Source organism: Dunckerocampus dactyliophorus, chromosome 2 (genome assembly GCF_027744805.1).
Source record: "Dunckerocampus dactyliophorus isolate RoL2022-P2 chromosome 2, RoL_Ddac_1.1, whole genome shotgun sequence".
NCBI lineage: Eukaryota > Metazoa > Chordata > Actinopteri > Syngnathiformes > Syngnathidae > Dunckerocampus > Dunckerocampus dactyliophorus.
In genome coordinates, this window is record NC_072820.1 from 45,691,875 (window position 1) to 45,715,998 (window position 24,124).

A 24,124-nucleotide genomic window follows, 5' to 3' on the forward strand; every position below is an offset into this window, starting at 1 on the left:
ATTTTTTGGTAATCCACATCATCCGTCGATGTACGTGACAGCAAATGGAGCGCGTAAACGTCAGGCAACAAGATTTCAACCACGCCTGTGCAATATACGTCACACCCCCCACTTCCAAAAAACATTAAGGTTGGAGAAATCACAACGTAATCGATGTTTTGTTTTTTTCCCCTTATATCCATGGTGCAAGTGGATAAATTATAAGCCCTCTTTTCTTGGTTGCTTAAGTTTTGTTTTTCGCCACTGAAAAAATAGACAAGCATTTGCTAGCGCGACATGTTTGGATGGATCTTATTTTTCAGTTTAGAAAAAAAAAAATAGTTGAATCCTCCTGATCAGGGGTGTCAAACTCAATTGCACAGGGGGCCACAACTCAAAGCCTACTTTAGGTTCCGTCAGTCAGAATGGCCTTGACTCATCACTTACACCAGGGGCGTCAAACTCGTTTTCACCATGGGCCACATCGCAGTTATGGTTACCCTCAGAGGGCCACTTTTTATCATTCTATTTTACAATGTCGTTAATTATTACATTAATTTTTCATTAATAAAAAAAAAGTCAATTTATTAAAATATAAGGTTTCAACAAATACATTTAGCAAGAAAGATTGTCTTTGACTAAGTTTTTGATAGTAATATTAATTTTGTTTTTACTTTAATATATTATTATTTAATGGTAAATGTTTATTAAATTATTGTAAAAATGTTTTAAATATTAAATGTTTTGATATTGTAAAAATACTTTTTATAAATACAAATTTTTACTTATTTAAATAATTTATATTAAATTAGAAAATATAAAATTACAGCAACATATAAAAACACTAATATAAATATAATTTTACAATAGTATAAAAGTAAAATAATGAAAAATAAAGCTTCAAAAAGTAAAGACAAAATATCAACAAAATTCCAATATATATGTCAAATATTTTTTTAAATATTAAAATAAGTGTCCTTTTGACATGCATTATTTCAAGGCTTTTGCGGGCCATATAAAATGATATGGCGGGCCAAATCGGGCCCTGAGTTTGACACCTGTGACTTACACAGAGGTGCGAAATTGGTTGTTGGCCGAACTGGATGTTACCCCCACCCAACCTCCCCAACTTTGTATCATTATCATGTATATTTCTGCACATTGAAAGTATTAAAAGCCTGAAAACCTTGTTGTCCTTTAACCAACAGAATTGGTGAATTTACATAATGTGCTTTGGGCGGTTGACAGTTTTCACACAGACTTTGCATTTCGTGTTCTTTTGCTCAACATCATCTTTGTGGAACCCAAAATAAATCTCCCTGGGACTGCGGTCCACAAATATGAATGTACGGTACACACATACTAAGATACAAGCTAACACATACAGCCACATAAACATACCAGACTGGCATCACGTCTCACGCGATTACGTTACTAATGGCCATTTAACACACTGCGCAAGGAGAACGACCTACCACAACCCTGTCAGGTAATATTTTTCTACATTTTTTTTAAACTTCACTACTGTGGATGGACTTTTTTGTTTGTTTTTTAGACGGGAGTGGGAGTAATTGCATTTTTGCGTGTCCGCCGTTCATTCCCGCTTAAAATGTCTACTTTGAGATAGTCTGCGGATGTACGACTACGGTTGTTCGTAGTTGTTCGTTTCAGAAAAGTGATTGTTGATCGACCACCTCTTCGCCATCCTCTCAAGCCACAGTATTTTATATCAACACAAAAACATCACAATCCGTGAGATGTGTAACGCGGAAGAGCCTTTGTTTGTCACACTTGAATGTTTCAGGTCATCAAACAAATGTAAGTACTGTATTAGTCAATGACAACACAACTGATGGAAGTCCACACTAATCGTTTTCTTTGTCACCTCAAGCACGAGAGTGAGGGTGCAATGTTTGAACAGGGAAGCGGTGAGCTGTATTCATTATTGCGCCAGTAATGGTCTCTTTCTCACCGAGCTTCTTGCTGATGAGCTCGTAGCCCGTTCCGGTCTTGTCCCCGAGGTCCTTTGATAGCTCTTTGGTCTTGCCCATGGTGGTGGAGAGGTCTGAAGAGATTGGCTTTAGCCCACATAATGAGCTGAGGTTAGCAGTAGTACTTAGGAGATGACATTGTGTGTTTTATGAACACATCACGAGAATAAAGTTGTACATTTACGAGATTAAAATGGTAATACTACGTGTAGGGGGAAAATAGAGCTTTTCAGGAAGGAAGGAAACTTGCTCTTGCTTGAGGCAAGCTTTTATTTACAACGTGGCAGCGAAACAGAGCAGTTGAGCACAAATAGATTAGCATGTCTAGCTAGCCCTTCCTTACCCCGCCCCCTCCACATGCCCAAGGCCAAAGGTCACATAAGTCCCCCCTTTTGTCAGATGTCTCAAAAGTTACAAAGTTACAAGTTGTTTTTTTTTTTTTTTCGTAAATTTACGTCTTTAGACAATTTATGACTTTGAGAAAAAAGTTTTAAACGTACGACTTTATTCTTGTAAATGTACGACTTTATTCTCGTAATCTCATATTTTCAAAAGGAGGGGGACTTTTATCAACTTTACCCAAGGCCAAAGGTCACGCAACACCTTTTTTTCTCGTAAATTTACAACTTCTCATAAATTTACAGCAATTTCTGACTTTATTTCAGTGAAAAAGTTGTACATTTCTGACGTTTTTCTTGTAAATTTACAACTCTTATTTCTCGTAAATTTACGACTATGAGAAAAAAAAGTTATACATGTACGACTTCTTAAATTTACGACGTTTTTTCTTTCTTATGACCTCATAAATTTACGACTTTATTTATGAGGAAAAAAAAGTTGTAAATTTGCAACTATTCTCGGAAATTTACGATTGTATCCTCAAATTTATGGCTTTATTTCAAGAAACAAGTTGTAAATTTACTTTGTTTTTAAATTTACGACAATTTACCACTGTATTTACGAGAAAAAAGTTATACATTTATGACTCTATTTACAAGAAAAGAAGTTGTACACTTACAACTTTATTCTTGTAAATTTACGACTTCATTCATAAATTTACGAAAAATTTCGCCTTCATTCACAAGGATAAAGTTGTAAATTTACAACAATTTATAAATTTATTAACGTAAAAAGTACTAAATTTACAACTATTCGCGTAAATTTACGACTTTATTCTTAAATTTAGGTCAATTTCCGCCTTTATTCACAAGAAAAAAGTTTTCAATTTACGACTGTATTCTCATAAATTTGCGGCTTTACGACTTTTCTTGTAAATTTACGACAATTTATGACTATTTACGAAATTTTTTGTTACACTTACGACTTTATTCTCGGAAATTTACGATAATTTACGAGTATTTACTAGAAAAAATGTTGTAAATTTACGACTTTTTGTTAAATTTCCTACTATTTCCGCCTTTATTTACAAGAAAAAAAGTAGTACATTTACGACTTTAGTCTCGTAAATTTATGACTGTATTCTCATAAATTTGCGACTTTATTAACGAGAAAAAATGTTGTAAATTTACGACTTTATTCTTAAATTTAGGTCAATTTCCGCCTTTATTCACAAGAAAAAAGTTTTCAATTTACGACTGTATTCTCATAAATTTGCGGCTTTACGACTTTTCTTGTAAATTTACGACAATTTATGACTATTTACGAAATTTTTTGTTACACTTACGACTTTATTCTCGGAAATTTACGATAATTTACGAGTATTTACTAGAAAAAATGTTGTAAATTTACGACTTTTTGTTAAATTTCCTACTATTTCCGCCTTTATTTACAAGAAAAAAAGTAGTACATTTACGACTTTAGTCTCGTAAATTTATGACTGTATTCTCATAAATTTGCGACTTTATTAACGAGAAAAAATGTTGTAAATTTACGACTTTATTCTTAAATTTAGGTCAATTTCCGCCTTTATTCACAAGAAAAAAGTTTTCAATTTACGACTGTATTCTCATAAATTTGCGGCTTTATTTACGGGAAAAAAATTGTAAATTTACTACTACTTCTCGTAAAGTTACCACAATTTATGACTAATTATGAACAAAAAGTAAATTTATGACTTTTCTTGTAAATTTACGACAATTTATGACTATTTACGAAATTTTAGTCCCGACTTTAGTCTCGTAAATTTATGACTGTATTCTCATAAATTTGCGACTTTATTAACGAGAAAAAAAATGTTGTAAATTTACGACTTTATTCTTAAAAACGCAGATTCAATGTGGCCCTAATATTCCGTACTGTGTAGTTACCATAAACGAGACAAATGTCACACTCGTCATATTCCATGTGGGTGAAACACTTCCTAAATGCCGCAGACGCACCCAAATGTATTTTTAGAATCATTTATTTATTAGAATATAGTGCAAGAATGATATACTGTCACATTACCTTTGCCAAAAATAGCCTAATCACATTTGCTACGTACTGATAAGTTAGATTCACACTCGTGTTGGACAGTGTAATAAATAAGTAGACGTAGTGCATACATGTTGGTTTTGCACAGAACACAGCTCTGCGTGAAAGTACACAAATCACCACACTGTGCTTACAGTAAGTCACATGAAAGAAAATGCATCAGCTATTATTAGAAAGTTCATGTGAAGTTGCAGCGTAGCCAGTAAACAGCAGAGCGTCTTGGCTCGGGGGATGCTAGGTAATGCCATATCAATGGGAATTTTTACTCTTGACTTTTGCCAACTTTGGACAAGATTGCATCTGACAAGTTTTGTGTTTCTGATGTGAAGGGGATGTTTTTAGCCGGAAGATCATCTGGTTGGTCCAATGGGAGGAGTAGTAAGAAGCTCCTCAGGTGAGAGCAGCAGCTGATACAAGCTAAAACATTTAAACTAAAGTGACTGAAGTGTCTGAAGTCCACACTAACAATGATTCGCCTTCCCAGCACCCAATACTAAATACATCAACCTGTGGTGCTTTTTGTCCTCATGATGTCTTCATGGAGATCCTTCATTCATTTCCTCCCGACCTTCTTTCTCCATTTCCTTCCCTACCTCCCCTTGCAAATGCAAATCACCCACTTTCCCGTTCTCCTTTCCCATCTGCTCCCCTCCTTCGCTCAGCTCCGTGTTGCGGCCCTCTTTCTCGGCAGCCGACGCGGCCATTTCCATCTGAGCCGGGTCTTCCGGTTTCATTTTGATGCACAGGAAGTTGCCGACGGCTATCACAATGGCGGACAGCGTGACCTCACAGCCCGCCAGCAGGAATACGTACATGTACTGGTGTGTGGCATCCAGGAGCCGACCTGACGGACAGGAAACATAATATGACCTTTTTTTTTTTTTTACATTTTCTTCTTACATCTTTTTGCTTCATACCCCTCAGGACCTTTGGAGAAGTTTCAAATGACTGTCTAACTGCGTCCGACCTCAGCAGCAATGGCGCGCTGCGAGAGGCCTTGCTTATGCAGCAGACCGCGTTCAAAGAGAAAGCTTTTTTTTTGCCTTTGGCATTAAGAGATCGTGACAGTGTGAACACCTGACACGAAACCACATTCAATCCGCATTTTGGCCAAGATTTTGGCTTTTAAAGATTGTGGTATTAAACTTTAAACTCTAAGCCTCCACATTTCAAACTGACCAAGAGGTTTGGCGGAGCGTAAATAATAAATATGCTATTGGCACAGGAAACACCAACTACCCTACGGCCAGACACCTGTTGGGTTTACATAAGAGGAATCCAACCAGTCTCAGAGCACATGGAATAGACCACATGCCGGACACCATAGGAAAAGCAAACAGGATTAAAAATTTGAAACACAACATACCCAGGATTTAAGGAAGACATTGATTTCACTGTGTTTTTATAGACTGCTTTGTTTGTGTGTTTGGGGTTAACACTGCCATCTGGTGGTGTGAGGCCCACATAGGTGTGCTTTCCACTTTGAAGCGCCCTCTTGAAGCCTTATTAGTGGGACATCTGATTTAAACTCACATGGTGTATTATGACATTTCTTTGTCCCCCTGTGGGGCTCAATAGGGTCCATGAAGACATGCCATAAAAAAATAATATTAAGCATTTTAACAGGGTTAGAGAGTGCCTTGGATTTTTTCAGAGACGTTTTATGGCTCTATCATAGGGAAAGCGTCATTGTTTCTGGTGGAAATCATTTCAGTGTGACACTAAACAATGGACGAACATAAAAAGTGGCTATGAAACAAAGTTATGAACAGAAAACAGCAAAGGAAGGACAACAGTCATAATCATAAACGCTCACTTTTACTCAGTGCTGTCTTCGTGTCCAATGAGTTCAACCGCAGAGGAATAATGCTTGAGCGTGGCTAACGTTAGCCTCAAGCGAGGCAATGTTTGTGGTGGAAATTTTTATGGTTTTTAATGACACAGTGGTGTGAAAAAGTGTTTGCCCCCTTCCTGATTTATTTTCTTGTCACGCTTAAATGTTTCAGATCATCAAATCAATTTAAATATTAGTCAATGACAACACAACTGAACACAAAATACAGTTTTTAAATGAAGCTTTTTATTATTAAGGGATAAAAAAAAATCCAAACCTACATGGTCCATGGGCCATTTGTAAAGCTTTGGGACTCCAGCGAACCACAGCGAGAGCCATTATCCACAAATGGCAAAAACATGGAACAGTGGTGAAGCTTCTTCGGCGTGGCGGGCCAACCAAAATGACCCCAAGAGCGCAGCGACGACTCATCCAAGAGGTCACAAAAGACCCCACAACAACATCCAAAGAACTGCAGGTCTCACTTGCCTCAGTTAAGGTCAGTGTTCATGACTCCACCATAAGAAAGACACTGGGCAAAACCCCCCCACTGCTGAACAAAAAGAACATTAAGGCTCGTCTCAATTTTGCCAGAAAACATCTTGATGATCCCCAAGACCTTTGTGAAAACTACTCTGTGGTCTGACGAGACAAAAGATTAGCCTTTTGGAAGATGTACAGTATGTCCAAATACATCTGGCGGAAAGGTAACGCCACATTTCAGAAAAAGAACATCTAGCAACAGTAAAATATGGTGGTGGTAGTGTGATGGTCTGGGGCTGTTTTGCTGCTTCAAGACCTGGAAGACTTGCTGTGATAAATGAAACCATGAATTCTGCTGTCTACCAAAAAAATCCTGAAGGAGAATGTCCGGCCATCTGTTGGTGACCTCAAGCTGAAACCAACTTGGGTTCTGCAGCAGGACAATGATCCAAAACACACCAGCAAGTCCACCTCTGAATGGCTGAAGAAAAACAAAATGAAGACTTTGGAGTGGCCTAGTCAAAGTCCTGACCTGAATCCTATTGAGATGCTGTGGCATGACCTTAAAAAGGAAAACCCTCCAATGTGGCTGAATGACAACAATTCTGCAAAGATGAGTGGGCCAAAATTCCTCCACAGCGCTGTAAGAGACTCATTGCAAGTTATCACAAACGCTTGATTGCAGTTGTTGCTGCTAAGTGTGTTCCAACCAGTTATTAGTTTTAGGGGGCAATCACTTTTTCACACAGGGACATGTAGGTTTGGATTTTTTTCTCCCTGAATAATAAAAAAAAATCAATTTAAAAACTGCATTTTGTGTTCAGTTGTGTTGTCATTGACTAATATTTAAACGTCTTTGATGATCTGAAACTTTAAGTGCATCACGCCGGGACGAGGCACGTCAGAGGAGTCATTAAAATTCAAACGAAATTTGAACTTTGAGAGTCTTAAACAAGAGAGAAATGTGAGAAAATGTTGATGCCTGTCTGAGAAAGTGTATAAAGTGTATTGTGAGAGGTACATAATACAGTAATAATTACAAGGAAAAACAAACAAGTAAAGTGGTCTACTTCGTGAGCGGCGATTTGTCCCACTTTGATGGCCTTTGAACGCACCTTCTCACACACTGCATGCTGATAGATAGAAAGACTACTATACTGTATTCTTCCCCTTTTTCTTTCACCTCATATTTGTTCCCAAATGCTGATACTATGTGGGAATGCATAAAGGTAAGATTCAATGACCTTATTGAGTGCTAATATGCATATTTGTTCGGTACACAGCCTCTCTGAAAACAAGTCCAGGCTTGTACTGGTGGATGGTGGCTCTGTATTCATTAGTGCTTTTAATTTGATGTTTGTCACCTTATAGTTTTACACAAAACATAATAAATAAGATAAATTAGATAGCTATAATGTATGTATGTTTTACTGATGTGTCGATGACTAGCTAGTCCGCTGCTAATGCTAGCACTGCTAGCGCTTCAGCCGTGGTCACATTGACAGAAGGCCCCACGTAGGCGTCCTTGGCTATGTCTGCCGTTTCTAAGAAAAACACTTAGTTGGGACACTCTTATGCCAAGATACCACTGTATAAATGACAACAAAATACCCGCAGTGCTTCAGTACTTTCCCGCTTCTTCTCTGTGACGATGACATAGTCCGTAACAGTTCCAATCACAGCGACAGTAGATACAAACAAATTTTAACAATCAAAATACCTGTTTCTGTCTACATTTCTGCTCAATATTTGCTGCCGCTTGTAGCTCCAGGTTACCGCTGCTTCCTCAAACTACGGCCTCGTCCGAGGGTCAAACAGGACATGTGCACTTTAATTGCACGTCAAAATTTTTTTTGCCGTTATAGGGAACTTAACGCATTGACTTTGTCAGCCCTAGTTTCAACTAAATAATTAGGAAAAGTTGGGTGGGCCGTATATGCCAAAGTTTGCCCACACCGGAGCTAATGTTCAAAAACAAGGAACGTAAACATGAGAGTCATTGCATGCTCTTACCTGCTCCAGGAGGGCCCACTAGCACAGCCATTGCTTCCATCAGCAGCACAAGACCAATCGCACTGGAAAACTTTTCTGTCCCCACGATAGCCATGAGGACCTCGAACTGGAGTGCTCCCACCATGCCGTAAGACATGCCAAAGAAGATGCAGAAGACCACCAGACCTGCATAGGTGTTTGCCTGAAGGAATACAGGCAGTAGAGAATAGACGTTCAACGATGAATACGAGCAATGGCGGTCAGAAGCTTTTATCTTTACCTGTGAGCCAACGAGATCGGTGCACCCGTTGAAGATCATAGCAAAACTGAACAAGTAGACGCACCTTGGCCGTACCCACTTCATGCCTGCAACGATCCCTGAAAGAGGACGGGCGAACATATCTACAAATCCCAAGATGGTGAGCAGCAGTGCAGAAGTAGTGTCCTCATAGCCGAGTCCTTTGGCATAGTTGACCACAAAGACAGGCGGCACAAACAAGCCCAGCACCATAATAGAGGCAGCAACAGTATAAATGACAAATCCTCTGTCTCTGAACACACTGAAGTCCAGCAGTTTCTTCTTGGGTTGGGGCTTCTTCTCCTTGTCTATGGCTGTGAAGAGACCATCCTCCAGCTTTCTGTGTTTCTTTGGCGGCAAAAGGGGCCTCATGAGGGCTGCGCAGGCACAGCAGTTGAGCAGTATTCCTCCCAGGATGAGGAACCCGCCCCTCCAGCCATATTGGTACTGAAGGATTTGTCCCAGTGGGGAGAGACAGCACAGCGCCACGGGGCTGCCTGCTGCCGCCAGGCCGTTGGCTAAAGGTCGTTTCTCGCTGAAGTAGCGATTGAGCATTATCAGGGATGGCTGGAAGTTCAATGCAAGGCCCAAACCTGAGTAGACAGAAATATTTGAGAACCATGACGCCCTCATTTGTCACATAAGAGAGACAGACACAGACTGGAGAAACCCTTTCAGGGAAGCACAGAGGTCAGATGCTTGACGTACCCTTGGTTAGCATCATTAATCCGTTCCACAGATCTGACGCTAACTGAAACATACTCGAACCGAATCAGGTTTTCCAATAAGAAATCATGTAAATTCAATTCATCCGTTCCAGAAAGCCAAAAATGTTAACACAAAACATGTTTTTATAGTTTTCCAATTATAGATTTAAATACAGAAAACAATTTCAATGCTAATTAAGGATGAATGAAAGGGATTCAATGAACATTTAAGGTTACTTTTACCTTCGTTGAAGACGTGATTCTTGATGGAACTGTCCGCAAAGACAGCGAGATCAACCATCACCACCACCACCTTCCTGTTTTGCCATGAGTTTTTTTCCGTTCATCACTTTCTATGTTTCTGTTCTATGTTCTATGTTTCATTAGGGTCACGGGGATGAGTTATTTCTTGAATTCAATAATGTTTCTCATCGCAATAACCCAAAATGGAGTCGAAGAAAGTTGCAAGCGCCAGCATTTTAACAAAGAAGGCAAGAAACACTATTGAATTCAAGAAAAACGTCATGACAAAACAAGAAGATGGTGTCCATGTTGTGTCTCGCTGCCACATCGTGTCTTTGAGAACAGTGAATGAAGTCAGCCAGTCAATGAAGGTAAAAGTAACCTTGGAAGTTCAATTATGCCTTTCATTTGTCATTCAGGATTGTTTTATGACTGTAAAACTTTATTTACAAAATTATTCAAACGTGTCAACCGCTGATGACGGGCGACGCAACTTCCGGTTGCCATTTTGTTTGCTAGCTAATAGGAGGTAACAAGGAAGCACGTTTTCTGATAAAAAAAAAAAATACTAATAATAATACAGACAGACTTATGCAGTGTATTAATAACACAAAGAGATGTGCGACATATTGTACGCTAACCGGAGAATGCACACAAACTGAGGCAAAATTGTGGTGCAAATGGACAACGTTAACCAAAAAACACGCTAACTTGTAAGGTTCCATTTACCTAAATTAACACCTACCGGTAAGTCACTCACACTGTACACAGAACACATGAAGGTCATATAATATAAAGTAATAAATACAAAATGAAACAAAACTTAGTTATAACTAACTATAAAGTTATAATTGTCAATTTCATAGGAGCAGATCTTTCACATGTTCAAGAATACCATTCATCATTTATATGCATTTTGAATTGTTTTATGCATTTGCCATAGTTAGTACAGTCGTCCTTCGTTTATAGGGTTAATTGGTTCCAGACCCGACTACAATAAATGCATTTCCACGATGTAGGATTCAGTGTTAATAAATGGAATTATTTCGCACTGACAGCATAGAAAACCTGCTTGTGACTTTCTAAATATGGTTGTTAACATTATTAGAGCACTGTAGACGTGAAATAGCACGCCTACAGTCACCTTTACACTCACATTATTCATTGTTTACAACACATTGCCCAACTCTGGAGACGGCCGCTAGCTAGCAAGCTAACCAGTCAGCCTCAAATTTATTTCTTGTAAAGTTAAGAAGCCATAAACTTACCACTTCCACATGGGATGGGAGGAGAACTTTCTTTCAGTCTATAATGTCGGACATTCCACTGCTGACTTTATGACTTCATGCGGTGTTAAGGTAATGTAATTAAGGTAATGTCTCAATGTTTTGTGTCATTACTGCCGCCTAGTGACCAGAATACTACATATCACTTGTATTTCAGTGTGTTTTGACTAATAATAGCCCGTAGCCTACCACGAAACAGGGATCATTTATTGATTAATTTCTGAAAAAACGTGATATATCGAAGGAGCGATAATGGAACGGCGATATTGCAAGGGACAAATGTACTGTTAGTGTTTATTACTGTATGTCATTTCGATCTGCTTTCCAAGTAACCAATACATTTGTTTTTACTCAATACATTGCATTGCTTTTCCCACAATATCCTGCTTAACTCTTGTGAGAACACTGACTGAGGTTAAATAGGGATATGGTAACACGTGGCTGGAATAGTGCAAGTGGTTTGAATGTATGTATGCTGTGACTCTACCTGTAACAACGCCAACACAAAGGTAGATGTGCACAATGCTGGTTGCAAAGGAAGCCAGAACCATTCCCAGTGAGGCGAAGAGCCCTCCAACCATCATCACAGGTCTACAGCCAAACTTGTTCACCATCACACTGCAGAGAGGCCCTAAAGTGCACATTAGTTTAATATGTGCATGTTTGGAATGACCATCCATGATTAATGAGCGCATACCTGTGCCGTAGAGCATGGCGAGCAGTATGGATGATACCCAGGCCGTGTCGCTGTAACCCACGTGGAACTCTTTTATCAGCTCCTTGAAGAAGACGCTGACAGCCTTGGGGAACGCATAGGAGAATCCAGTGATGACGAAGCAGCCGGCCAACACTGCCCAGCCCCAGCCACCGTCTGGTGCCTTCACCCCAGTAGGTCCGTCGTCCACCACTACTCCCCCCATGGTGTTACCAGTTTGATTTCTTTCAAGTCTGTTGCAAAATGAAGCTGCCAAGAAACACATAATATTCCTTAAAACCGCCATACTGTATAGTTCACATGTTTTGTTATTTGTTATTTAAAATTCAAGTGGTGGAGGAATGATACTTGTACTGTTGGGAGGGCCCAGTGTTAACTTTCAAATGGTGCAAACTCAATCGCACAGGGGGCCAAAACTCAAAGCCTCCTTTAGGTGGTGGGCCGATCTGGACATTATGCCAGTTATTATTATTATTTATCCTGAACTTTTCATCACTTGTATATTTCTGCGTATTGAAAGTATTAAAAAGGTTTAAACCTTATTGTCCTTTTAACCAACATAATTGGTGAATGAAACACACTCGTGTGCATCATCAGTGCACACACACACACACATACACACACACACAGATGCTCGTTTGAAGTTGCAAACAAACAGGTCATGCCCTAATAATCCAGGCTCAAAAAATAATAGTTAGTATGGTCAGACTTTGAGAAAATGTCTCATTAGCACTGACGACTAGATAAGTAAGCAGCCAACACACCTTTTATCTCGGTTCCCCTCGCACACAGTGCCGGGATTGGAACATACCAATATAATGCACCCCTGTGGTTGCGTTTTCAGATTGGGACAAAATGTGCATGGCAGTTAGTGAATGTGTTTTTATGTGGACATTTTTTTTTTTTTACTTTACTCGTGTGGATGCACATTTGTTTTTTTTGGGGAGGGGGCGTTACATTGGAGTGGGGGAAATGTGCATTTTTTCTTGTCTGTTCATTCCTGCTTGAAATTTCTACTTTCCAGTAGTCTGTGGATATACGACTATGGTTGTTTTGGCGTAGTTGTTGGTTTCAATACAGTAAAGTGATTGTTGATCGACCACCCCTTAGTCATTCTCTCAATGTTGGGCCAAAAGCTACATCAGCTATATCAACACAAAAACATCACAATCCGTGAGACGTGTAACTCAGAAGAGTTTGCAGCTGTGGAATGATTACACATTTCCTAGCATGCTTTGCTGGAGTTAAAATGATCACTTTTTATTGCTTTAAGGTTTTATTTTGTACAGACAGGGTATAATAGTTAAAGTGATACAGTAAAATTATTTTGGACTGAATCCGGCACCCCCCTTAGGAATGGTTGTGAATTTCGTGATATATACAATATTGTTTACACTTTTAAAATTAAAATGCCAGAGGAGGAGTAGTTTATACCGGAGGAGTCGCTTCGTTACGCAGATCGCTGTAAGCAGTTTGTTAGATAAGGACCGTGAGGTGAGCTAACTTAATACTAAATTCCAAACAGTTCTGCGGGCCGCATGAAATTGCCGCATGGCCCAGATTTTGCCCCCGGGCCTGGGTTTGCCTCATGTGGAGTCGTGTTTTGCTTTATAAAAGTGGTTCATGACATACGCTGGTCTCAGACTGCTGGCTTGTTTTCTACATTTGCCCACTGAAGCGCTTGTGGTTTGAATCGTCTTCTGTTTTTCTAAAATCGGTCCGGTTGAGCTTTTAGCAGCTGTTCTTCCTGTCACGTGGATGTATAGCATGTGTATATTCATCGCGCGGCACAGTGATTCTAAACTGGTGCATCAAGATGGTCACAGGTCCTTGCCTGTGACCATGAAAGCCAGCAAATAAGCAAGCGGGTAGCTATTTAAATATATTTACATTAAGTTAAAAAAAAATAAAAACAAAAAATCTTTAGAAATCAAACAGACACAATCTTTCTTGCTAAATGTATTTGTTAATTTTGACAGAATTGTTCTTATTCTTTTGTTGTCAAATCAAATTACAAATTATTGTGATTATTTATGAATGAATACTTGGTATAATAATTATTATTAATACATTTAATAGTTGTATACTCAAATTTGTGCTTGGCACCTTGACTTCTTTCAAAGTAAGGAACCGTTTAACTGCCATAAACGAGGGACTACGATCTGTGAAAATGCATACTTTCAAATGAACTTTGATTTTTGCTCTTTTTTTATCCCATTTAAAAAAAAAAATCCACATACTTCCAACTCTTAATATAAACACACACATATAAAAATCCCACAACAATCCCTAATAAAAAACATGAGGCTACAGTCAACTCAGCTCTGAACCCCTGATGTCACTTCCTGTCCGCCAGTCACTCTGCTCCCCTAGAGAACACATGCCAGGACAAGTCTTATTAATGTCTTCAATGGATTGTTCACTCTAATTATGTCTACTGTATTGGGTCATGGGAGTGTAAAGGTGACGATAGAGGTGTTATTTCATGTCTGGAGGGCTCTAATAATGTTACAAACTGTATTTAGAAGGTTGTAAACCGGTAACTATGGAAGTATTCCATTTTTGGAAATCCGTGTTCGACAGTCTCGCCCCAAATTACCCAAGATGAAACGGTATCTACCAGCGTATTGCCACACTCTTTATATGCAAAACTGGCCAACCGGACTCAGTGGAATGTGTTTCATTGTGTTACTGGCACCAAAGAACACACGTCTTGCTTTTTTTTAACGCAGGGTCCTGTTCTGTTGAGCTTTTTCTGTGTTGATTGCAAAGTGACTCATAAATCAACAGCTCATTCTTGCTCGTGTGGTCTGGCATGCGGGTATGTGTCATCAGTACAGTGTCTACATGGTGTGGAACGGTCCGACATCCAACACATAAGGCAGGATAGGCCCGTTGGCAAGCATGATATAACACCGAATGATATACTGGAATCACTACATCAACTTTCCTTGCTAGAAATGTTCCCATTCACTCTTAAAGTCTGATTTTTCTTGAGAAATGTCCTGACAGGATATTTCATCGCTGTATTGGGAAACTGAAAATGTTTGAGCAATTTATTGACACGGAAACGATTTCTTGTGCCTAAAAAAAAAAAAAGCACAGTACAAGATCAACTAGTATTTCAAAAAAGGCCAAAAGTAAATTGTTTCCCTACTGACACCTAGTGGTGACTCTGCATTTCAATGGATATGTAAGACGTGCATAAAGTACACAGTATGAATATAACCCGCCTTGTTTCGCACCTGCCCGCACCGGGACACGAACACAGGACCTTCGTAATGGGAGGCGAGGGCGCTGACCACACGACTAAAAGCCTGGACTGTCGGCCGTGTGTCCAGCGCAGGTTTACCAACGTACACTCGCACAGCCTCACTGGCTGGCATCCGTTACATAAATACATATTTTCTCCTTTGTAATTACAGTACATTTGGACAGACAAAAATACACACATTTCTATATATACATGTTAAAGATTGTAAATGTATTTTTTTTAATTCAGTTTGTATTTTTTAAATCTTTTTAGTACATTTTTTCTGTATTATCGCTTTTGGCATTCTTTTGGGTTTTTCCTTTGATGTGAAGGCAGCAGTATCCAAAGTGCGGCCCGTGGCACATTCTAATAAATAATTTAACAAGAAAACCCCAGCAAAAATAGAAAAACATGCAGTGATAAAGTCAAAATATTAAAGAAGTTGTAATTTAACGAGAAAAAGTCGTCATTTGACGAGAATGTCATAACATGAGGAAAAATAACGTTTTAGTAGCATAAAGAGGATTTTCTTTTTAAGTCATAATATGAGAAACAATAAAAAACAAATAACGTTTTCATTTTTGAACCAGAGGGTTGTGGAAAAAGTTGTTAGCAGAATAAAGTCAAAATATTACGGGAATAAAGTCATAATATTACAAAAAGAATTTACAAGAAGGAAGTTTAAATAGTTGGAAAATTTTTTAAAAAGCAGAAATGAAAAAACAGCTGTAATTTTATGAGGAAAAAAAGTCAAAATATTAGGATTTTTTAAATATATTCTAATAAAATAATAAAAATAATAATAATAATAAACTCGTAATACAACACCTGGCAAAAATGATGGAATCAACAGTCCTGGAGGGTGTTCATTCAGTTGTTCAATTTTGTAGAAAAAAAAAAAAGCAGATCAGACAAGACAAAATACTAAAGTCATTTCAAATGGCAACTTTCTGGCTTTAATCAACACTAAAAGAAAACAAAAATCTGTAATCATGAAAAACAAACAAAAGAACACTTTAACAGACCACTGGTACTTTGTTGGACCACCTCTGGCTTTTAGAACAGCTTGCAGTCTCTTGAGGCATGGACTTAAATGAGCGACAAACGGTACTCTTCATCAATCTGGCTCCAACTTTCTCCGATTGCCGTTACCAGATCAGCTTTGCAGGTTGGAGCCTTCTCATAGACCATTTCCTTCAACTTGGATTGAGATCCGGACTATTTACAGGCCATGATCTTGACCTTATGTGTCTTTTTTTGCTCTATGGCAAGATGCTTCATCATCTTGAAAAATGGCTTCATCATCCCCAAACATCCTTTCAGTTGATGGCATAAGAAAAGTGTCCAAAATGTGAAGGTACAGTAAACTTGTGCATTTCTTGAGGATGTAATAACAGCCATCTCCCCAGTGCCTTTACCTGACATGCGGCCCCATATCATCAATGACTGTGGAAATTATGCAGGTTCGTCTTCATAAATTTCACTGGAACGGCACCAAACAAAAAGTTCCAGCACCATCACCTTGCCCAATGCTGATTCATCACAGAATAGGACTTTTATCCAATCATCCACAGTCCACCACTGCTTTTCCTTAGCCCATTGTAACCTTGTTTTTTTTTTTAGTTTCGGTGTTTTCTGTATGTAAATCCCATTTCCTTTGGGTGCTTCCTTACAGTTCGCTCACAGTCGTTGACTCCCGTTTCCTCCCATTTGTTTTGCTGTGCATTTTCTGTTTTCAAGACATATTGCTATAATGCTTTGATGTCTTCCTTGGTCTACCAGTATGCTTGCCTTGAACACCCTTCAAGCCAACCAACATCTTTTGCAACATTGTGTGACGACTGACCCCTTTTTCCCTCTGCTTGGTCTAAAAAAGTAACTGTTACTGACAACCAAAAATGTTTTTCTTCATTTCTTTTTTCCTAAAACCAGAAAGTTGCCTTTTGAATTGACTTTAGTTTTTAGTGCTTCTATTCCCACAAACGGAATGAGCATCCTCCGAAACTTGTGATTCCATCATTTTTGCCAGGGGTTGTATTATGAGGAAAAATAATGTCATTATAGTAGCATGGAGTTGAAATACTGAAGAAAAAATGTTATTTTTTTGAAGTTGTAATATTATAAGTAATAAACAAAACAAGAAAGTTGCCATTTTTGGAAAATTAGGTTGGGGAAAAAGCTCAAATATTATGGGAAATGTGATATTAAGAAAAGAAAATATACAAAATTTATTTAAGAAGAAAGTTGAAACCTTTGGGGAAAAAAACAGCAAAAATAGCTAAAAAAAACAGCAAAGACTGATGTTGACAGCAATGATATGCATTTTCACCTATATCACAAAGCTGGCCCTGCAATTGGCTGGCAACCAGTCCAGGGTGTACCCTGCCTCTCACCCAAAATCTGCTGGGATAGTCTCCAGCATGACCCTAGTGAGGACTAGCCGTATAGAAGATGGATGGACCCCTAAGCTGAGATGCATTTCTTTCTTGAAATACATATACTGTAACGTCTTAGCATATGTTTTACACAATATCAGTGGCCCTTGCTGGAAAAAGTTTGGACACCCCTGGCGCAGTAAAGGTACCAGGAATTTCCACCACGTGTGTATTTATACAGATGCATCTCAATCAACGAGACTATCACACAAAACCTATTGGACTTCCGGCGTTCGTTCAGACTAAGAGACCGATTAAAGGCTCAGGAAATGTTTGCAGGTTTTGCTGATTAGATTAGAACCTGTAGTTGACAATATTGAACTTTTTCACAATTTTTGAAATTTCATGAGATATTGAATTTGTTTTTTTACTGTTGTCGTCCATTATTTGTGAGTGTCTGTGTTTTCTTCTTGAGTCAAGGTGAAAAGTTTAGTGTTCCTTCCTTCCCACAGCTTCAGTGACCCCAGTTTGACAGGTGCACCCTTCTGTCCAGAGCCAAACAAACATCACTACCATGACTAATTTAAGACCTCCACAATCCACTGGAGCACATACTCCCACACTCAGAGCAGCTATCAAATGGAACATTTGTCATCCCTCACTGCCAGGTGACAGGAATACTGTATGGATGCTGTCATGCATTGAGTGTACAAGAGAAAACTCTACTACAGTACACGCAAAAGCATGAATGTCACCAATATTAAGTAACATGTCAAATCTATACATCCAAAAACACTACCTTTGGTCAGGGGTGTCCAAAGTGCCGACCAGGGGCCACTGTGGCTCGCAGCTTGGTTTGTATTGGCCCGCGGCACATTCTAAAAATATAATCATTAAAGTAAAACTAAAAACTACAACAGAGTCTTATGGCCAAATTGGGGAAAAAATAATCATCTGAGATTTCGAGAATAAAAGTTACGAGGTTTTTACGGGTTTTTTCATAAATTGAAAAAAGTCATAATATTATCAGAATAAAGTAAAAAATAAAAAAAACTCCTAACTTTATGTTACAGGCGTTGCCTGAGACAGCTGTGAAAAGAGGGACTCATGTGACCTTTGGCCTTGGGCATGTGGAGGGGACGGGGTAAGGAAGGCGCAACTGTGAGCGCCACATGCGGGAGAAGGGTTAGACATGCTAATCTGTTTGTGCCCAACTGCCCTGTTTTCCTGCTATGTTGTAAATAAAAGCTCGCCTGACGCAAGAGGAAAGTTTCTTTCCTTCCTTCCTGAAGTTAGTCGACAGAGCAAGAGAAAACAGAGCTATGCTGTATTTTCCTTCTGACACGTATGACACGTAATCTTACGGCTTTTTTCTCATAAATTTACAACTTTATTCTCAGAAATTTATTGTCATAATAGTACAAGTTTTTTCTCATAAATTTTCGACTTGTTTTCATAAATTTTCGTAATATTACAACAATAAAGTCGTACATTTATGAGAATAAATTCGTAAATTTACATCTTTTTTCCCGTAATATTACAAACATTTAAGAGAATAAAGTCATAAATTTACAACTTTATTCTCATAACTTTACGACTTTATTTTCGTAATATTCAGAATTTTTTCTCGTAACATTCTGACTTTTTTCTCATAATATTACAAACATTTACAAGAATAAAGTCATAAATTTACGACTTTATTCTGGTAATATTACGACTTTATTCTCGTAATATTACAAACATTTACGAGAATGAAGTCATAAATTTCCGACTTTATTCTAATAAATTTACGACTTTATTGTCGTAATATTACAACTTTTTTCCGCAATATTACAAACATTTACGAGAACAAAGTCATATATTTACGACTTCATTCTCATAACTTTACGACTTTATTGTCGTAATATTACGACTTTATTCTCGTAACATTCCGACTTTTTTCTCGTAATATTACAAACATTTACGAGAATAAAGTCATAAATTTACGACTTTATTCTCATAAATTTACGACTTTATTGTCGTAATATTACAACTTTTTTCCCGTAATATTACAAACATTTATGAGAATAAAGTCATAAATTTACGACTTTACTGTCGTAATATTACAACTTTTTTCTCGTAATATTACAAACATTTATGAGAATAAAGTCATTAATTTACGACTTTATTCTCATGAATTTACAACTTTGTGATAATATCACGATTTTATTATTGTAAATTCCGACTTTTTTCTCGTAATATTACAAACATTTACGAGAATAAAGTCATAAATCTACAACTTTATTGTCATAAATTTACGACTTTATTCTCAAAATCTCCATTTTTTTTTCTCAATGTGGCTCCGTCAGAAAAAACAACAATAGCAATAGTTGAAAAAAAGAGCAAAAGGCGTAATGTAAAGGCAACAAGTTGAAATGCTCCAATAATAACGACAGATTTCCATAGAAATTGCGTGCTAGTTTCCGAACACTGTTTTTAGGCAGACAGAGGAGGGAGTAAGTACCCCAGAACTTGGAACACCTGTAGGAATTACTGTAGGTGCACCAACTGCCAAGGCTTGATCAACCTCCATTTCTGCAGAACAGCTTTAAATTGTTGACCCATTTTGTGGTCCCTGAAACAGGCCTTTTTGTATCATTCTGAAATACACATTATTTTTCTATTTTGGGTAACCTTAGCTTTTTTTTTTATAACGTCTAGCACTTCACCGCTTACCTTTTGTACCATTTCAAGCTATTCATTGGACTTGAGCGACTTGAATTTCAATAAATAACTGGAAAAATGTGGGTGTTCTAAAACCTTTGACCGGTAGCGTAGGTCCCAATTAAGACTCCACTATAACATGTTATGATAGAAGTCATTTGCAGCGATTGTATTTTGATCTGACAAATCTTAAGTAACTTTGATCAAATGTAGAATTAGTACAGCTTCTGCTTGGACATTAACACGGAGGCAGCTGGTCAACTCCAGCGAATAACACGTGAGCGAGTGACGCTGGGAATGCTGAGTGTACCGCGAACGTGGCTCAACAAACAAGGGTTTTGTGCTCCAAACAGAGTCCAATGGCACTGCGACGGTGGTTATCGACTTACGTTGTCAAGTCCGGTTCTTGGCTTTGTTCTCAGTGCACATTCACATAAAAGGGAATGTCTGACATCATTTTATTCCACTTCCGCCAAAAAACGATGCGATCCTGGCCCGGTATATTTTACACAAAATGAGCAAGTAATGATTATGGAGCATTATGAAAAAGATTTTCACTGCCTAAAGCTATATTTTTTCATATTTTACTGATGTTAATTATAGAATGTAGGTGTGTTTTTAGTGAAAGCAAGGCTGAGTGTTCGTAGGTTGTAAATTATTACTTCTTTTTTTTTACTGTGTCGGGATGAACACACATTTTGACAGTGAAAACATCTCCAGCAGGTAAGATTTGAGTTTGGGTTACACTGCCCTACAAAGTGGACAAAGTTTGGCCGCGCCTACCTTCGGCCTTTGTGGTTCCATGTGCTATTTGTCTGCCGACAGCATGTCAACACCAACTACCAGGATTATCTTTTGGCAACACACCAACAGAACACATTTCATTTTGGAACACTTTCAAAAGTCTTTGATTTTCTCAGCCAGTAGGACTTGGCAGAGATCTGTGCAAAAGTGCTCTTGTATTTATACATGCTAATGCGAAATATATGATGTTTATATGATGCAAAAGTGCTTGTTATTGTTTTAGGTAACCACTATTGCTATGTCAGTACCGTCAGTACACTTAAATGTACTGTGAATACTGTGTACTTGGTTCCTGAGTGTGCGAATTTTGACAGAGTTGTGCTGTCCCAAATCTATTACTGTTTTTGCGCATTTACCAATAGCTTCTTCTCCTTCTGTTCACTGCTTTCCATTGCTATAGGTTGCTCTTAAGCCATCATTATGTCAAGGTGTTGAGGGTGGTAAGTGCACAACATTCTCCAGCGCCTCAGTGATACTCTCTAAACCAGGGGTCTCAAACTCGCGGCCCGCGGGCGCCGGGTCATAGACCGCCGTGACTAGACATGGAGGAGTAGTGTAAATGCTAGAAAAAATATTAGTTTTTGACTTGAGAGACATGAGATGTTGTGTTTTAAGGAAGAGATTAAAATAGCTTTACTGTTTTTCAGACACCGAAACTAAAATCCTGTTTACACTTATGTTGCTAAAACATCCTCATTCTTTTTGTACCATTGCTGCTTGTAGTCTGGTTAAAATATGCTGCAAAAATTCCACCCCTTTTGTATCGCTTGTCTTCATTAGGGTCACGAGTAAGCTGGAGCCTATCCCAGCTGAATGCAGCAAAATACAAACTATGACATGTATTTTTTTTGTTTGTTTCACCCTATCGCTGTATCGAGTTATTATCATTATCGGGAGCCGTGCATCGCGTATCATACCGTATTGTGGGGTACCCTGAGATTCCCAGCCCTATTCCCAATACTTCATGCGGCCCTGCCACAACCAGACCCTATCTCCAGCGGCCCCCAGGTAAATTGAGTTTGAGACCCCTGCTCTAAACATAAACGTAGTCAGTTTTTACACAACTTGTTAAAAATGTTGATCATTTTAAGGAGAATTGACTATGTTATTATACTCCAACTTCACTGGCATGTTTGATGTGGCTTAATTTTTAATGCCCCATTTTATAAATGTAAGACAGCTACATCAACAAATGTAACCCTTGAATCGCACCGAATCGTTCTGTTTTTAAAATATATCGTTTTTGAATCGTACCGTAACCCGTGTATCTAGATGCGTATCGAATCGTTTACCACAAAGATATTTACATCCCTACTTATTATAGATAAAAAAACTCATTTCTATCTGTGATTAATTGTGAGCTAACTGTGGACAAAATGCGTCTAATCATGATTACATATTGTAATCGACTGATAGTCTATACATAAACTCATCCTATAAGTCTTCTATTTATTTATTACTCATGAAAGAAATGGTGGTTATGCATGATCATTTCCTACATTTTTCATTTTAGATGCCAATTACTCATATTAAGAAATCTGCCATTTAACTAGAATTTTCGTGTTTCGTGCCATACCCATACAGTACATACAACCGTTAAGGGAGTGCTAAAAATTAAATCGGTTAGGGGGGCGACACTTACCTTGCCCCTAGCCCAGCAACCTTCGCTCCTCCACCGATTCACGAGCCCTTCTTGCTCCCTACGTTCTTTTTTCTTCCTCCTGAAAAAAAAAACAATTCCGTTTTTTTTTTTAATATTATCATGTAACTCGTCTGTGTTGGCTGATTTGGAGTAGTAGTATCTACGGTGTTGCGGGATACTACCTGTATTCACTCTATATATGCACACGAGTGTACGTGTCGGGATGATGCAGTGACGTCAGAGTGTGATGCTGCTCGTGCATACCCGGCTGGCGTACGTGAGGACGGAGGCGTCTCTCGCCCCCCTCCCCTCAATATTACCACACTAACAATACACGAATAGTTTCATCCTTATACATTATGCCAAGGCAAACACTATTCCAAATAAACTATAATAATACATAATACATTTTGTCGTCCATAGTACGTCACTCCTCTTGATGTATAGTTTTGTTACCTGTTGCTTGGCGGAGATATGGCTCTTCAGCTGAAGGCAAATGAAATCAGCATCCGGCGTGTATCAATGAAGATAATTTGAGAAAAAGCAAAGAGAATGTCACTGTGCCTGAAGGGACTCTTCTGTCTCCCTAACAGCCGCGTCTACACAGTCCATGTCTACGCGCTTCCGTCCTTGCTTTTATAGGCGGCACGCTGATGGCACGCTTGTGTCATCATTACATCATTCCACAATTTACCCTTTTCTCTGGCTATTAAATAGTTAAAAAATAAACCGTTTCGTTAATTGAATACGTTTATTAGATGGTGGCTGTCCGGAATTGTTTAATTAATACATTATGGACTTCGGTCGTTGTTTTATTTTAAAGTCAGTTTGTCGTTATCTTACCTTTTTATACACTGTTGTGGATGGATGTATACATGTTTAATGAAGACATATCACCCACGTGAGCAAAGTAGGCAGTAGGAACGGTCTATACCTGCGTGTGTATCAAGAGGGGAGTATTTGACGTACGTGCTGTTGCCATGGAAACCCTTCACTCTCTCAGAGGAAGCAGTCGCGATCTTGTAACAGTTAAATTCAGAACAAAACAAAAAAAATTCTCCACCACAAATTGAGCGTCTCCTTATACATTTATGTTATGGACATCTAACTTCTTGTCGGTCCACAGCTTACACCCTGGAGCCAAAATGACGGCGCTTATTGCATTTGCCCTTCGAGGACTCTAAATACTCCTACGGCGACAGTGGGAGTTACATGGTAAAGTTAAATACTTCGACGTTTTATTTGTTTAATGTACTTGTGTATTTTAGTACTTGAACTACGGGTTTTCTAACTTTCTATTGGTATTTCAGAATCAAGCTAGTTAGTCATATATTACACAGTCCATACACACAAAAGACAGATTTGTTGCATCTTGGACAGTATGAC

The 24,124-nt window shown here is 38.5% G+C and overlaps 2 protein-coding genes across 12 annotated transcripts in view; one reads left to right on the forward strand and one right to left on the reverse strand.

Annotated features, from left to right (window-relative positions):
• The first annotated feature begins 4 nt into the window (after positions 1-4).
• ccdc57 (coiled-coil domain containing 57) overlaps positions 5-24,124 on the forward strand; it is a 59,841-nt gene continuing 35,721 nt past the window's right edge. For 2 of the 10 annotated variants that reach the window (XM_054754040.1, XM_054754112.1), the window contains exons 1-3: positions 5-1,468; positions 10,105-10,331; positions 12,023-12,138. The gene's annotated coding sequence lies outside the window, so the exon portion shown is untranslated. The other 8 variants (XM_054754050.1, XM_054754068.1, XM_054754078.1 and 5 more) reach the window with 8 other exon arrangements.
• On the reverse strand, positions 1,689-23,357 carry LOC129168675 (monocarboxylate transporter 4-like). Of its 2 annotated transcripts, none has more exons than XM_054754208.1 (7): positions 23,195-23,357; positions 22,739-22,817; positions 11,944-12,210; positions 11,734-11,877; positions 8,993-9,603; positions 8,734-8,914; positions 1,689-5,247 (listed from the first exon to the last, which is right to left on the reverse strand). In XM_054754208.1, exons 3-7 carry the CDS (start codon positions 12,164-12,166, stop codon positions 4,940-4,942), a joined length of 1,467 nt encoding a protein of 488 aa, XP_054610183.1. In that variant the 5' UTR covers positions 12,167-12,210; positions 22,739-22,817; positions 23,195-23,357; the 3' UTR covers positions 1,689-4,939. The 2 variants fall into 2 exon arrangements, with proteins under 2 accessions (XP_054610183.1, XP_054610191.1); XM_054754216.1 differs by lacking the exon at positions 23,195-23,357 and adding an exon at positions 22,921-22,985.

Bases quoted from the DNA above. Each gene is read 5' to 3' on its own strand.
- LOC129168675 (XM_054754208.1), bottom strand. From the start codon at position 12,166: ATGGGGGGAGTAGTGGTGGACGACGGACCTACTGGGGTGAAGGCACCA. The intron at 11,878-11,943 runs GTATGCGCTCAT...TGTGCACTTTAG, and splicing joins CGCCATGCTCTACGGCACAG to GGCCTCTCTGCAGTGTGATG. The intron at 8,915-8,992 runs GTAAAGATAAAA...GTATTCCTTCAG, and splicing joins CCGATCTCGTTGGCTCACAG to GCAAACACCTATGCAGGTCT.